Below are 16,305 nucleotides of genomic sequence, written 5' to 3'. Positions count from 1 at the left end.
TATAATACAATTTACCTATGTGAATCTATAACACTAAACAAATTGTAAAGGGAAGTGACTTTTCAACATGATAAGCTTAGGACAAAGCCGTTAGATTAAACGTGAACCTTTATCATTTATTGGTTAGTCATACCACGGCGTGTGAAGTTCACGTGATATATTTTCCTTCTAGGTTATTCATAAGAAATTTAATAAATATGCATTAAACGCATTAAATGATATTAGATCGTTTAATAGGTATAAGCCTCATCTGAAGTGTGCACATATAAATTTGGCTACTGAAATATGATATTCTCAAAAACTTTCTGTAAAATGAAAACAGCGAGAGCTTTTATGCTATACATACATTTGAAAATAAAAAGAAAGTCTATAATAAGAAAATTGTTCTTTTTTTAACTTTCAAGTACTTTTGTATGATATAGCATGTTAGAAGTCTTTAGAAAATATTAAACTACTTTTCGATAACTTGATGCAACAAAAACAATAAGACAAGTATTGAATACTTTTTAAAAGCAATCGCAAATTTAATTTTTAATATACGCCCAAACGGCACTAGTTTATGTAGCTATAGATCATCTCATTAGGAATAAAATGAGAAGTTTAAAGTTAATTGTTATTATAAAAAGGTGATAAAACCGAAAACCAATATCCTTATGTACAAAATTACTTCCTCCTTTTTTAGCCTTTTTTTCATGAGAGGGCCTTTCCTTCGGTCTCATTCAAGGCCTAATAAAGGGACTTTCCTTTTTGGCTTTTGGTTTGTAGGTTTTGTCTCTTTATTTCCTTTGTAAAGTAATCGAAAAGAAACCAGAATCAAACAAAAAAAAGTTTCATAAGCAAATATTAGCGTAGTAAACAAGAGAGAATGTTGATTTAGAAAAGATACAATAATTTTCAATTCTCCGACACTTAGGCGTCCATTACGAGGGTAACCGGTGGATCAACTTTAAGCTGAGCTTCTAGTGAAAAACTAAAGCCCTACCTTATGTAATAAAATTTCGTTGCTTTGTAATAACTTGGTTTTTTCATTACTTCAGCTTTGAGATGAATTTAGCCACTAAAGACAAGCTCAATAAGCCTTTTTGAGCGGTGCTTTCGCAATTAACTTTAAACTTATTCAGAAGAATGTCATGTAAATTAGAATAAAAGGAGCACTTGAATATTTTGTTGGGACCAAAGGTGAAAATATGTAACGATGTTTCTGTTGAAACTCGGTTCATAAAGTGCCAAATGGAAATTAAAATTCTGTGCAAACAATATTTGTTACCATGAGCAAGAGTAGGATGGATAAAGATGAAATGGAAGCTTGGAGTCCTGTGGCAACAATCGAAGATATTCACAAACGCCTTACTCGTCCTCCTCAACAATCTTCGTCCTCTCTCATCGCACCTCATCTGTAATTCATCCTTTTCTCTCTTCAATTCAGCTTATTATTATTATGCATAATGCATTTGCAAATTGCTTAAATCTAGATGTTTTTGTTATTCACAGGTACGAATTACAGCATCACAACTCTTCACTATCGAAATCGAACTTAGATACATCTCCGTTACAGAAATGGAGAAAACTTACTCCTCCTCAGCAATCTTCGTCCTCTGTTATCGCACCAAATCTGTAATCTATTGCTCTCTTCAATTCACCGACTTATCCCTACATCTCAATTTATGTATCACCTTACCTTTAGGATTTCGAGATTCAAACAAGTTTTTCAGTAACTTTTTCATAGTCTTTTGAATTGTCAATTACTGTGACTTATAGTATTTTTTTTTATAGTTTCCAAATATGTAAAGTTTATTTCAAAAAAATTAAAAATTCCATGGCCAGATTCACGAGGAAAATAAAACAGTTCGATTCTCGAAATCCAAATTGTGTCAGATAAATTGGGACAGAAGGAGTTTAATGCAACTGCAAAGTGCTCATATGAAATCTGGATATTATTTTTACCACAGGTCCGAATTACAGCATGATCACTCTTCGCAGTCGAAGTTAGATACATCTCCGTTACAAAAAAGGAGAAAATCAAGAGTTGTTAAAGTAACGAATAATGAGAGAATAGAAGACTACTTCGATCTATCTCTTCTCTCTACAATTCGCGCGAAAATGAAGAGCTCATTGAAGAAACAAATTAGAAAGATGAAAGTAAAGAGCGAATTCGAGGAGTTTGCGTGGCCTGTAGGAGATCATGATTCCTCTGAGGTGTTCTCAGAATGTAAGAGAAGAACAGATGAAGCAATTGTTGATCTCAAAAACGACGACGATTCGTTTGGGGAAGGTGAAGAAAATCATGTGAATGGTGTGGATCCGTTTCAACGGTTTGAATCAACGGCACTGATGCGGTTCAAGAGATGATCAAACAAAGTAAGGATGGCGCCAATATTTTTTTTTGGTTTGAAAACAAAAAGTGGTTATGACTGGTTAGACACTCGCAGAATGCAGCAACAATAAATGTTAAAGTCACCAGATTGCATTAGTAATGGGATTCGGAATATCGAATTGATTAATCAAAAGAGAGATTCAACAACGAAAAGGAAGATCGATTCTTTGGGATCCTTCCTTTCTTCAAACAGTACGAAAGGAATGGAATCATGCCGATTCCCGAAATGCCTTTCGGGATATTCCTCAATGTCAAGAATAGTGGAGGATTATAAGTCGGCAAAGAATGAATTTTTTTTTTCTTATTGTATGTTTAGATTTTCTTTAAAATCACAAAATCGAATCAAACCAATAAACATGTATCTTATTTGATTTGGTTTGATTGTAATAATTGAAAAACCGATTATATTTCGGTTTTAATAAAAAACCAACCCAAACCAAACTATGAACACCTCACTTCCACATTATTAATATATTAGTAGTATATTTCTCATCCAAATCACAGCAGATATAAAAAAAAAAAAAAAAAAAAAGCACCCCATAGTTTTGAATCTCTTAGTCTAAAAGATTTGGCACTCTCTTTTCAATCATGTCAAGCTAAAAGAAACCGACCAATCTGAACAAAGTAAATGTATCAGCCAACTCTATATCGCCTCTACTTTGAAGGTAAAGCCACATTTTTATATATTTTTCCCCTTAAAGAAAAGAGTTCCAAAGTTAAAAAGTTTTCAGAAAACAGAAGTAAACCCAAAGTTGATTTTGCACATCCTCAAAAGAAAAGAAAAAAATAGATTTAAACAATAGTTTCAAACACTCCAGAAATATTCGATGAAAGGAAGACTCTGATCCCCTCTACTCGATTGATAACCCTTCACACTACACAATGTGCTAAAAACTACATGGTAAATCATAGTCTTAACCAGGCTATCAATGCCAATGCACCCTGCTGCCAGATACAACTCCATGTTCAGGAGAAAATGTTTTTGGCACATCAATATTCATTCATCTAATACATGGAATAACATAACATTACCATAGTGCACGAGCGGATCTATAAACAAAAATCTTCCATTTCCAGAGACAACTCCTGCGGCTACAACATGTGATTGCTAAATTAAATGATTTGCTATTCATTATTTATTTATTTATGCAACTTACTGGATATACACTTCGGAGCTAATAGGAATACAAAAATGAACCAAAGGACAACGACCAAAGGAGAGCTCCAACAGCTAAATCATTGACATACAATGAAACCAACGTGTATTATGTAGGGCAGTCCTTTGAAGCAGTACGTAACTTGAAGGAAAAAAAAAAATCTCAGCTAATAGAGAGAATCTTTTCATAGCCATAACTGAAATACACGTTCTCAAGGACAAAACCGTAGTTAATTAAACTAATAGTAACTAGTAGTATCTTTTCAGGCTTAAAGAGGTTCCCGACCAGCTTCTGTATCGACAAAAGTGGGGTCGTACATCTCATATTCATAATCTGCGTCAAGGTCCTCCATTGTTCTGCCAAATACAAACTGCTTTGTTCCCATAGTTGTGAAAGGCATCAGACCAAAAGCTCTGGCAGTTTTTATCTCCCGGGCAATCTTTCTTTGAGCCTTGGCACTAATTCCAGTCTATATATGAGCAAAAAGAAAGAATAAGAAACATTTCACGTATTCGGTCATCAAAATTAGTCAATAGATTTGATTACGAACCTTGCTCCTCTTGATGAGGATTCCAGCCTCCGTGATGAAGTTAGCTAGGAACCTCACATTCTGTATTGCAAAATTGTCAAGCGTATAAATCAGATAACTCAGTTAAGAGTCAGAAGGTTCACAATGGGCCATAATTACAAGGCAATAATTGGGAGGAAGACACCACTTTTATTATTGTAACCAACATCTCAGTACTTGGAACGTGCTATTTAGTAACAATAAACTAACCAGCAGAGAAATTTGAGACCAAAATATAAAATAAGCAATATACATGCTCGAGGGTGTTTCCACAGATAGACACTGGGGTGCATATACGGATACATTTTAAAGCCATACATGGTCAAAGTGATGCAGAACCAAGAATACCAACCCTGAAATCAGCTTTGCGCAAAACTTCCTCTGTCGTAGTCTCAAATTCATCCCATTTTTTGGGCTTGCGAACTCCTGGTTTTTTAAGATCAAGATCCTGTAGATAATAATGAAAAGCTTAGAGGTGGAAATGACAGCACCATAGAGAATCCAGTGAAAAAGAGGAGAGGTTGAGTTATGGCGACAAATTAATGTCATCCATAATTTTGCTCTTGCCACAGAGAATGAAGCATCAATACGAGGTGTACAAGGAAATAAGCACTTAGAGCATACAATTCTAGCACAGCCCAAACATTTGAACATTTGATGGAAGCTGTTGAAACGCCACGGGTGCAAGATATCCAAAAACCATAGTGAGACATATCCTCCTATGGAAATGACACTCAAGATGCTAAAAGCATGCAAGAAATGCTACCTCATTACTCATACCTTGAGTTCATAAGTGTTCCCGGGCCAAAAGGTCATATCGGCTCTGTAAGCATAGTCATCTTTATCTACTTCATCAGGATCAAACTCAAAATATCTGGCAGCTTCCTTCAGCTTACCATCCATCCCATCTGATAATGTATCAAAACTCTCATCCAGACCATCAAGGATACTAGATCTATTTCCAGAACTGAACGTGGAACCCGGACCAGATCTATCATAAGACTTTTCAGCCCTATCGAGCTTTCTGAAAAAGGAGTTTGGACTTGGCCTGTTTCCCGTATTATCACCAAAAATTCGTCTTTGAAAGTCTTCAGCAGACTCAAATGAGTTGGTGCTTTGCTTATCATCAGGGGCTGTGTAGAGACAAGGAAAGTTGTGTCCATTACCAGGGTGTAGATAAAGAGAAAATGGGTATACATGAAAAAGATGGTGATGACCAATGATGAAGAAGCACATAATTCCACACTACAGAAGAATCAGATTAAAGCTAGAGCGTCTGGAAGATAACATTAGCGATATCAATTAGGATTGTCCAATATGAAAGGCAGACAATTTACAAAGGATCAGTGTAGGACCATGTTAGAAGTCTTTCCATTGTTCACTCACAGGATGCCCATTGTCATTGCGTCTTCAACGTGTTCAGCTGTTTACAACTCCTAAACAATTTTATTTTTTTGAGAAATTAACTCCTCAACATTTTTTCCTGAGTGATCTTGGAAGATGTATAATAAATAACCAAAATGAGACATCTACTGCCTGACAATAGCATTGTCAAAGGCTAATTTAAGATGTGTCAAATTCCTGAAGTTCAAAAAAAAAAAAAAAACTCAGGGAGGGTCTTTCGGAAACAGCCATCCTACCTTGGTAGGAGTAAGGTCTGCGTACACTCTACCCTCTCCAGACCCCACGTTGTGGGATTTCACTAGGTTGTTGTTGTTGTTGTTGTAGGGAGGGCGTTTCACATAGCTTAAGTTGCGCTTCAGTGTAGGCAAGACAGTAAGCCGTGGGCCTCCTTGCGCATGAGTTCTAGTTGAAGCAAGCGGTACTAGAATATAAATATAACTGGCAAAGAGCTATATTAACCGTTAAGGAAAACATTATGAATAAATATGCTACTTTTTTATTGGATAGCACATATTTTTACTTTTTTCCTTCATTGTGCCTTTTTTTACTGAAGCCCACATTTCAACTGTGCTTTGTGCATAAGGCCCCAATAGACTTGGAACGCTTTTTAAAGCTTTTTGTCTTTGACATCATTGGGGATAACAAGGTTGGCAGTTAACTTTAGAAGATTGTTAAATATTTTTAAAACTTTAAGTCCCGGATGTTACTTATGTTATGCTGACAAAGAGACTATGAATCACCTTTTTGCACTGTGCCGTCACTGATAAGCTTTGGAAATTATTTCTCAAAATGATTGGTCTCAAATGGTCCATACTAAGTCTACAAGTGAGCTGCTGAAGTGCTGGAACAACATTGGGGAGCTTGAATATACATATGGAGGGAAAGAAGTGCAAGATGCTTTGAATGCTTTATAGGAAGTGGCAATTCAACACCGAAAATCAATATGAATTGTATATTTTTATTTCATTTTTAGTGTACAGAGAGCTTTTTAGTAGATCCAATCTTTATTAGAGATTATAGAGTCCTTGTAAGATGAACAAGTACACCTTTTTGCTGTTTTGGACTGTAAATATGGCTCCAGCACAAGCCCTCGTGCTGATGATTAATATATTGTAACCTTTCTAAAATAATAAACCTACCTGAGAGTGAGATGATAGCCTAAGGTAAGTCTCGTAAGTGACCCTTATTTGTCTTTTGTTCTCTGAGTTTTACTTTTCTTCCCACTTTTCTTAGACTTACATTTATGAGATGATTCACATCTTATTCAAACACTTTTCATCCAAGGAAATCAGGCAAGGAGGATCTTCCACTTTAAAAGTCATAGCTTTAGTATTTGGCCTCCTCAACACTTTTTTGTTTCTGGAAATTGGTATATCTGTATTCACTGAAGCACTACGAAAGTGCTTTTACAGATCTCGCACCTAAACGCCCATTCTCCTAGAATTTAAAAGTTATTCTCACACTCAGCTCATTCTTTTTATGCCAAAAGCAACAAGGAGAATTGTTGCTCGGAAACACAATAGTATTGTACACACTTTTTTGGAAAGATCGCGCTCGGAATTATTGGCAAGAATGTAATGGTTGTACAGAAGAGGGAGTAGGTCTGATTCCAACAAGTAGCCTTCAAAAAGTTTAAGGATAAACCAAGACAGGAAGAAGAGTAAGACAGGAGAATTTTAATATCATGCTACATCAATTTGTTAAACATCATATTATGGGTCTAGATACTTTAATGGCCAAACCTTTAGCTTATTTATCAGATTATTTTAATTATTTTTTTAATCAGAAACAGTTTAGAGGATATCCCTCAAGAGCATCTGCTAATATGCATCATCAAAGGTATTTTCTCCCGAAGCTTGGATATATTGCTCTTAGTTGAAATCTTCCATTTACTCAGGTCAAATGTTATACATTACATGTTAGAGAAATCATAGGTTCACAAGCAAGGAAAACCTCAATCTACTATTTTCCGTTTAGATAGTCTAATATTCTATATTAAATTGTGTGATCTACCCCTTTTATGGTCTGGGGAGGGATTGGGGTCGCTTTTGTTTAGCATTTTAGTCCATAACAAGGCTCAAAGATCTCCGGTTGGATTTGAAATGGATCAGGTATGGCATCCGTTTACGACGTGGGTGGGATTAGCAATTTTCTATATTCTGTTCAATGGTAGAAAATACACATCAGCAGGGGTTTATGGGAGCACTCACAATGTACAACTCCTACAAATTGACATCAAGACCTTGGAATGCTACAAAGGAACATGGAAACTAAGGATCAAGTCGAAAAAGGTCAAGAAGATCAAATTGGAAGCAGATTTCTTGGCATTCTCTTATCCGTGGCCATGATCCTCAACAGTGGACACGCTTTCGAAGCTGGAGGAATTCCATCGTGACCATGCCTTGCAACAACAGTGGACAAGCTTGCATAGCGGGACTCATTCCATTCATGACCACAATTCACAACGGTGAGCACAATGACATAAATATATACGTGGCCACATTTCAAACTACCAGTGGACACTTCGTGTGCTTCAGATTCGCATGGAGAGGAACCTTTTCGTGGAAGACATCAAATCTGTGTCCACGCTTTGAAACAACCGTGGACACTTTTTCAAGGCACATTCATCAAGTTGCCGGTTTTACAATCGCCAATTAAGGCTCATATGGCCATTTCTGCAACAGGTCTAACAGCTACTACAATAAATAGTACTCCCTCCGTTTCAATTTATGTGAACCTATTTCCTTATTAGTCCGTGCCAAAAAGAATGAACTCTTTCTATATTTGGAAACAATTTACCTTTATGCAATGATTTATAGCCACACAAAATCTATGTGGGACTCCTTTAACACCACAAGTTTAAAAGTCTTCCCTTCTTTCTTAAACTCCATGCCCGGTCAAATGGGTTCACATAAATTGAAAAGGAGGGAGTATAATCTAGGGTTTATTCCTTAGTTAGCCAGTTTTTGGATGATAAAACGATTGTACTCCTTGTATAAAGTGTTAGGGTTTATTCCCTTGTATCTCTCTTTGAACATTGCTTGAATTTATCATTATATGGATTCCATTTACAAGTTCAATATCTTCTTCTTGATTGGTTCTAACTAATTAAATGATACTTTAATTGTTAGGATATCATTTCTTTTTTCTAGAAGTCTATTCCCCCTCCTTGTTTGTTGATTTCTTGTTATCTTGTTACTTCAAACATTTAAGATTGGTATCATTATGATTCTTGGATCCTCCTCAAGCTAAGGCAACTTATTTTATACTACTGGATGAATTGGAAAATAATGAATATTTCATGCCTATTTCCCCTCTTCAAATTAACAGCTATTGGGAAAAGGAGGTGACATTATATCAATCAGCAAAAATGCAGTGTCCTATAAATTTGTAAACTACCAAGCAGATACTTCACTTTGAACATCAATTCAAAGTTTTTATCTTTTTGCATTAAAAAAAAAAAACTAAAACTTGCAGATTTTCAGTTATAAAAATAGCAAATTGACTATGGAATTTGATAGAGAACTGAAAAATAAATAGTCCTAGTACGTACCAAAATTTGGAAGTGCAGAAAAGGTTCTGAAAACTTGAGAAGAAGAAGAACGAGATAGGTAAGCATTTAAGACACGTCGGACAAGCTTCATCTTTGCCGTAGATGAAAAACGGGATTTGCCGATTTGATTTGCTATTTGGAAATTGGAACAAATAGTGTGTGTACTGTGTTAACTCAATTCTAAACGCTATAAACTAAACGGCTTTCAAAATGGGCTTTGGGCTGGGGTAAGTAATTGGGCTAGTTACATATCTGACCAATGGCAATTCGCGCGAATGTCCCATCCTTGGGATGGTCTTTAATTTTTTTAGGTCTTTAATTTTTTGAAAAATAACATAGGGTACCTAATTAAGATTTTTTATTACAAAATATATAAGTAGTTTTTCTTATTTGCAAAACATAACGATATTTTCCGAAACATGACAGATTTTCATATATTTTTCATTTTTTATTGTTTTTTTCAGAAAAAAATTATTTTAAACTTTTTTTAAAAAAAAAATAATTTTTATATTTTTTTTTTTTTTGCTCAAAGGCTTAAAAAATTACCTCAATTTTTTTTGTATGAAAGCTGTATGAAATGTGTATGTGTGAGTGGAATTTTTAATACAATTTTCATATACAAAATTGTGAGCGAAAACTTTAAGCCTTGAATGTTGTACGAAAGTTGTTACAATGTTGTTGTAGTTGTATTAATTTTTCAGAAACCTAATATGAAATTTATATACGAAACATGTGAATAAAATTCTAAGTCTTGAGCGAGATATACACATTTCATACCATTCTCATATATAAAATTTTGAGCGTAAAGTTTAAGCCTTGATTGAGATATACACATTTCATACGTTTTTCATACACAAAATTTGAGCGAACTTTTTAAGCCTTGAGCAAGATATACACATTTCATACATAAAAAATTGAGTGATTATTTTAAGTCTTGAATGTTATATCAAAGTTATATACAATGTTGTTGTAGTTGTATTAATTTTACAGAAATCTAACATGAACTTTATACATGAAAATGTGAGCGAAAAAAAATTTAAAATTTTTAATATATATATTAAAAAAAATTAAAATAAAGCATGTTTTGTATAGAGTTTGTAATGTTATGTTTTGTAAATAAAAAACTATCGTCACATTTCGCAAATATTTCTCCCTAATATGTATATATACGTACTTTACCCTTAATTTTTTTCATTCCGCACTTTAAGTAACAAAAAAGTGGCCCTGATATCAAAAACACACACAAAAAAAAAAACAAAAAATTGGATCCATGACCTAATTTCGCAAGGCAAGGTTTCACAGAAACTATGCCTTATCAGGCAAAGTTACTTAGAAACTATGCTTGTTTGGCATAGTTCTGTAGAAACGAAGTTATGCCGGAAAACTTAATTTCTACAGAACTATGCCGGACAAGGAATAGTTTCTGTTTAGCTTTGCCCGACAAGGCATAATTTCTATGAAACATTGCCTTGCGTTTTTTTTTTTTTTTTTTTTTTTTTACTCTATTGGGGATCAAACCCGGAATCTCTAGTATTGTAGACCAGCGAATAAGGGTCCTTTGGCCCACAAACTTTCATTAAAAGAGAAGCATAGGCAAAAATTAAAGACCAGCAATTTGAGGGGCAGAAATTAAAGACCAGTCCATATGAAGGGCAATCTAGCAGCATGGCCTCCTCCTCTGGGAGCACCCAGTCCTCCTCCTGGCACTGGCTAATACTCAACCTCTGGAACAGGCTCCTCCATGCGCCTAATCTCTCCTGCCTGCCGGATACCATCCTCGGATATCCGTACCATCTCCGACGCAAGCCCCGCAAGCCCGGGGTAAGGCATATGCTCTAACCCCAACATGCGTAATCGTTGTACGGCCACCAGCTGCATTTGTGTTCAACAGTAAAAAAAAAAAAAAAAAAAAAGCTATTTTTTAAAACGTAACAATGAATGCAATTAAATGAATCTAAATACGATAAACTTACCAATGCCTCGTACTGCCCCGCGAGTGCTGAGTATCCTACATCCCTAGCGGGACGCAAAACTGGGTTGCCGATCAATCTGCGTGTGATCTGATGATCCCAGCGCATGTAATCCTCAATGGGAGTTAAATGGCCGACCACCACTAAAGTGCCCAACCTGTTCTCCCAATGGTGGAGGCGGGACGACCATGAATGCCGAAAAATCATCATCAACGGCGGCCATCGTCCCGCTGGTTGTGTCGAAACTCATGACGACGTCGGGGGTATACTCTGTGTATGCCCAAGCGTAAGTAAGACACGCTCGGGCATGTGGTCATCTACGATGTCCAGGTGTATCAATGGATACCGTGACCTCCAAACCCCCTGACCTGCCTTGCAAAAGGCCAGCAAACCATCTAATATAACAGCGTACGGCGTCCATATAAATAGCTGCATAACATATAAATACAAATCAGTGATCACTAAGTAGAAAAGATGTTTAATTAAATTAATAATGTAAAGTTAAATAGTTTTACCGCATCGTCCGTCATGTCAAAATTTTCCCGAATAGAAGAATGCGTGGTGCATATCTACATCCGGTCAAAACCCGTTGTCCACCTCCTCGCATAAGGCATGTCAATCTCGAGGTGATGCCCATCTTTCGTCCGAAAAGCTGATCCTCTCCACGCCTATAACTGTAAGCGATATTATAAAATACGATTTTTTTAGTACTCGTTTCAAGAGGTTTGTTTACATTAAAGGAACGCACACTTAAAATATTATCTGGAGAAGAGCAAAAAATTCACACACATCTCTAACGACGTACATAGATAGACACTCGGCATAAACATTCAAAGATACGCCAAACCCAGGCTTCGCGTAGTCTCCAAGCAGTCCGAATCTTAAAGAAAAGCAAATAATGTAAAGTAGACAAAGGCACCCGATGAATCGGGAACAAGATGCCTCCGAATATAATAGCTGAACAAACGGGCATGACGATCAACATCGTGCTTTGCTTGCCGTCCAACCGGACCCTCCAATAAGTGCGAGTGCACTAAGGCCGAACTTGACTCAACCCGATATCTGGGTCGCTTTCTCACAAAGTTGATGAGTTTAGTTAACTTTGTCACCAAGTCATGTCCCCGGGAGAGGCTCGTACCGAGTGTATAGTGGCTCTCCATGTACCCACAATCCAAAGAGGACCTTGTAATCGTGGCCTCACCAGTGCGAAGATGGAAGGTATGTGTCTCCGGTCTCTACTGCTCAACCATGGCCACAATGAGCGCCCAATCATGCTGTACCCGACCAACGGACACGCAACGATAGATGTCGCCCTGAAATAATATTTCTAAGACGCGAGAGTGTGTAGGAGGGGGGTCGCGTAAAAGAGTCCACGCTCTCTGCAGCCTCTCACGGAGCCTAGTCAATATCCCTATAGTACCAGCCCATAATAACTCTGACCTATGATTGCCTTGCAAAGACAATACTCTATCGGCGGGCCCTACAAACGGCGAGCCTCCAATATGATCATCGGGCCCGTGAGGAACATTCGGATCCATGAAAGAGTCCTAATCTGTACAAATTAAATTAGTCATTTTTCTTGAAATGAAAGATAAATTGTATTAACTAATTAATAATTTGTAGGGAATATGCGAGTTATGTTGTATTATATCTCGTGAATAATTAACACGGGATAAATAATTTCACAAATAAATAAAATAACAATGGCATAATTAACATAATAGGAGATTACTATATTTTGGGGGTATGTAGTCTCTCTATGTACGTGCGTTGCATGAATATTTCTTGTCGATTTTTATAATACTATTTATATTCTATTGATAAGCAACTTGGAAAAAAATATCTACTTATTATCTTGAATACAATATTTATTTTGAATGTATAAATCTTTATTAGATAGTCTTTTCCAAAAATTACTTTCACTCTCCAACCAAATATTGGAATAAAAATAATTATTTTCAACATGACTTTCGTCATATTAAATGTCAGCTTTTTTAATATGTGATAGTAAGGACACATACAGTGATGACAAAGACTTTTAAGTTAATTAGTTTTGAATTATGTGATGGCAAAGACTTTTAAGTTAATTAGTTTGGGAATCGAAATTCTTGTTTAATATTTGTTTAGAACTCTATTTTGAATATGTATATATTTTTAGTTGACCAAATAGCCAATACAACTATGATAAAATTAGACTAAAAGAGTATATTCGTCGACCACATATTTTCTTACAAACTTTACATTTTTATCGTTAACTTATGTATTTATGAAAAGAAGAACTTTAACTATTTTTTTTTTTTTGGATAATCTTTTTTTATTTAACATATATATTCATGCTTTTAAAATAATATAGATTAACAATTCATAATCATTTACAACTTGTTTGGATGGTTGTTACCTATTGTATTATATTATGTTGTTAGTTTAAATACAATGTTTGCTTTGATTGTTACTTTAATTTTATTGTTGGCTGAAGTCATGGACAGACCCTCGAACTTGTCCATAAAATCCACTTAGACCCTTCAACTGAGACTCTTACCATTTGGACCCTTCAAAATCACCTTTACTGTGACACTTGGACACAAAATTAATATCCAACCAAACATGAATACTGCGTGCAATTCAGACGCCAAACAACCAGCAAAACAGAAACACGTGGATTATAACTTTAAAAAACTAAGTAAAAAAAAAGATTTTGCAAAAAAAAAAAAAATATACATATATTCTCTCTCTTCCATCTTCTCGCCATCCTCGCCTCTCTCCGCCACCATCTCCATGCCACCAATTCACCATTGTAGCTTGCCACCACCCCTAAACAAGTAACAAAACCTTCCTCTTTTCTTCTCTAATCCATCACTTTTTGTCACTAACACCGGAAAAATAATCAATGTTACCAACACCAACACCCAATTTTTGTCACTAATCCTTGACATATCTTCATCGGAAAAATAATCAATTAGCAAGGATTTTGGCCGGAAAATATGAACTGCAAAATATTTTTCCCGTCACCTTCCTCTTTTCATGTTTTCTTCTTCACTCAAATTCATTTTTCAGAATCAAGAATCAAATCGGTTAAAATTAAAAAGTTAAGATCGGTAAAGTTATCACCATTACAAACCCACCACCATTCCTCTTTTCTTGCTTCTCACATTTTGATGAAATTTTTTGTAACGTATGTTTAATAAATGATCACCCAAAAATAAAAATAAAAAGTAAATGAATAGAAGCTAGGGGAGGGGTGACGGTGGCGGAAATGGTAAGATGGTGGATTGGTGGTGGGTGGGCCAGCTGAGAAGACAAAGAAGATGACCTTCCTTTTTTAGTTAATTTTTATTTTCTTTTTTGATTATTTATTTACAATCACATGTTTTTAAAATTTGAAAAAATATCTATGTATATATTTTAAAGTTGTTTCACGCATTACGAGTGAGTGTAATTCACGCAAATGTGCCATGTGTTCAATTACGCGAATCAAAAGTGATTTTGGAGGGTCCAAATGGTAGGGGTCTCAGTTGGGGGGTCTAAGTGGATTTTACGGACAAGTTCGAGGGTCTGTTTTTTTTTTTTTGGATAATCTTTTTTTATTTAACATATATATTCATGCTTTTAAAATAATATAGATTAACAATTCATAATCATTTACAACTTGTTTGGATGGTTGTTACCTATTGTATTATATTATGTTGTTAGTTTAAATACAATGTTTGCTTTGATTGTTACTTTAATTTTACTGTATCATATCGTAAAATCCATCGTTATGTAACGATAGAAAGGTCTATTTTATGTAACACGGATTTAGTCTATACAGTACAACACAATACGATACATTATGAAACAATACATAACAATCATCCAAACAAAGTGTTAACAAAATAATAATTCATTACCAATCAACTTCTTTCAATTCATAACCAATATTTAACAACTAATTAATTCATAATCAATATTTAACAAATAATCAATTAACAAAATAATAATTCATTAACAATTCATCAACAATTAACAATTCATAAATAATTAACAATTCATAAACAATTAACAACTCATAAACATATAACAACTTAACAATTCATAAACATTTAACAAATTAACAATTCATACACATTTAACAATTAATGAATTTTCCAAAAAAAAAAAAAAAAAAAAAAAAAAAAACGGAGCATTGGCAAAAAATGCCCGGCCCGATCAAACCAAAAAAAAAAAAAAACGAAATTTGAATTTTTTTTTTTTTTGGAAATTAACGACGATTAAATGTTAAACATGCGTACAATATAATGTATATAACAAATTAATAACTAAAGTTTATAGTAGAAAACCTTAATCGAAGATTTTTTGTAGAGTTGTGTTAATCGAGTTGTACGTAGCAGAAAGAATTAAAATTCGAGCAGAATCTTCTCGCTTCAAACAGTTTGAATATCTAGAATGCAAAAACTTTTTTCCGACGAAAATTAATAGAAAACGACGTTTTTTTTTAAGTGGGGACCACCTTAAATCTCCTCCAATGGCGATTTTTAAATTTTTTAACGCCACTGGAGGGACCAGTGGTGGAGCCAATTGGGTGTTTATGGTGGACTCATACTTGGCATCAAAATCTTTCCCACGTATAGGAGAACATTTAGTTTAGCGCTTGATATTTTCTTATTTTCTTTGCTATTTTCAAGCAGATGGAAAATAAAATCGCGGTTAAGTGTTTTAGCGCGATCTTGCATTGTCCAAAGTATTTATGTCACCTTTTTTTGTTGTTGGGGTATTTTGATTCAAAAGGTTTTTCTTGGGATCATTTTGGTTCCAGACTCTCATATAAGACAAGTAAGATTAGAAATGATAAGGCTACAAAAAGTACACGTAATAAAAGTTGCTTGAGCTTATTTGAACACATTCTATGTAGACCTTCAAATGTAGCAGGCTGGCTGATGGGGGAAGCAACTAAAGCAGTTGCTTTAGGCCATCTCCAACCCACCTCCATTTTTACCTCTAAATTCCATTTTAGAGTGAAAAATGGAGGGATTTTGCTCCAACCCAGCTGCAAATTTGCCTCCATTTTAGAGGGTGAACAGTGTCGCTCCAAATTTGGAGTGACACAACTCATCCACCCCATCACTATTTTCTATTATTTTATTATTATTTAAACCTTTTAATTTATCATATTTTGTATACCTAATTATGTTTATGTAATTTCTTTATAATATTAATTTTACATCTTAATTTTGGTGTATAACTTTGATAAATTAATTTTTTTGCATCTATTATTTTTATGTAAAATTGAAAGTTAATTTTAT

The 16,305-nt window shown here is 34.9% G+C and overlaps 2 protein-coding genes and 1 long non-coding RNA gene across 3 annotated transcripts in view; 2 read left to right on the top strand and 1 right to left on the bottom strand.

Annotated features, from left to right (window-relative positions):
- The window catches only part of LOC132049567 (uncharacterized), a 98,179-nt gene that overhangs the window by 77,756 nt on the left and 4,118 nt on the right, over nucleotides 1–16,305 (top strand). The window lies entirely within an intron of this gene.
- Nucleotides 1,259–3,444, top strand: LOC132049562 (uncharacterized). Its single transcript, XM_059440420.1, has 2 exons — nucleotides 1,259–1,614; nucleotides 1,950–3,444. The coding sequence occupies exons 1-2, from the start codon at nucleotides 1,439–1,441 to the stop codon at nucleotides 2,347–2,349; spliced, it is 576 nt and encodes a 191-aa protein (XP_059296403.1). The 5' UTR covers nucleotides 1,259–1,438; the 3' UTR covers nucleotides 2,350–3,444.
- Nucleotides 3,593–9,236, bottom strand: LOC132049561 (uncharacterized). The gene is made up of 5 exons (XM_059440419.1): nucleotides 9,057–9,236; nucleotides 4,880–5,232; nucleotides 4,452–4,547; nucleotides 4,082–4,141; nucleotides 3,593–4,000 (listed from the first exon to the last, which is right to left on the bottom strand). Exons 1-5 carry the CDS (start codon nucleotides 9,145–9,147, stop codon nucleotides 3,800–3,802), a joined length of 801 nt encoding a protein of 266 aa, XP_059296402.1. The 5' UTR covers nucleotides 9,148–9,236; the 3' UTR covers nucleotides 3,593–3,799.

This window comes from Lycium ferocissimum, chromosome 3 (genome assembly GCF_029784015.1).
Source record: "Lycium ferocissimum isolate CSIRO_LF1 chromosome 3, AGI_CSIRO_Lferr_CH_V1, whole genome shotgun sequence".
NCBI lineage: Eukaryota > Viridiplantae > Streptophyta > Magnoliopsida > Solanales > Solanaceae > Lycium > Lycium ferocissimum.
This window is presented reverse-complemented; position numbering and strand designations above follow the sequence as displayed.

What these genes read in the sequence shown, in the direction of transcription:
- LOC132049561 (XM_059440419.1), bottom strand. Translation starts at nt 9,147, where the DNA reads ATGAAGCTTGTCCGACGTGTCTTAAATGCTTACCTATCTCGTTCTTCT. An exon ending in TTCTGCACTTCCAAATTTTG is followed by an intron (nt 5,233 to 9,056) that starts GTACGTACTAGG and finishes GTCTCTACACAG; the next exon opens with CCCCTGATGATAAGCAAAGC. An exon ending in GGAACACTTATGAACTCAAG is followed by an intron (nt 4,548 to 4,879) that starts GTATGAGTAATG and finishes TATTATCTACAG; the next exon opens with GATCTTGATCTTAAAAAACC.
- LOC132049562 (XM_059440420.1), top strand. Translation starts at nt 1,439, where the DNA reads ATGCATAATGCATTTGCAAATTGCTTAAATCTAGATGTTTTTGTTATT. An exon ending in TCTGTTATCGCACCAAATCT is followed by an intron (nt 1,615 to 1,949) that starts GTAATCTATTGC and finishes TTTTTACCACAG; the next exon opens with GTCCGAATTACAGCATGATC.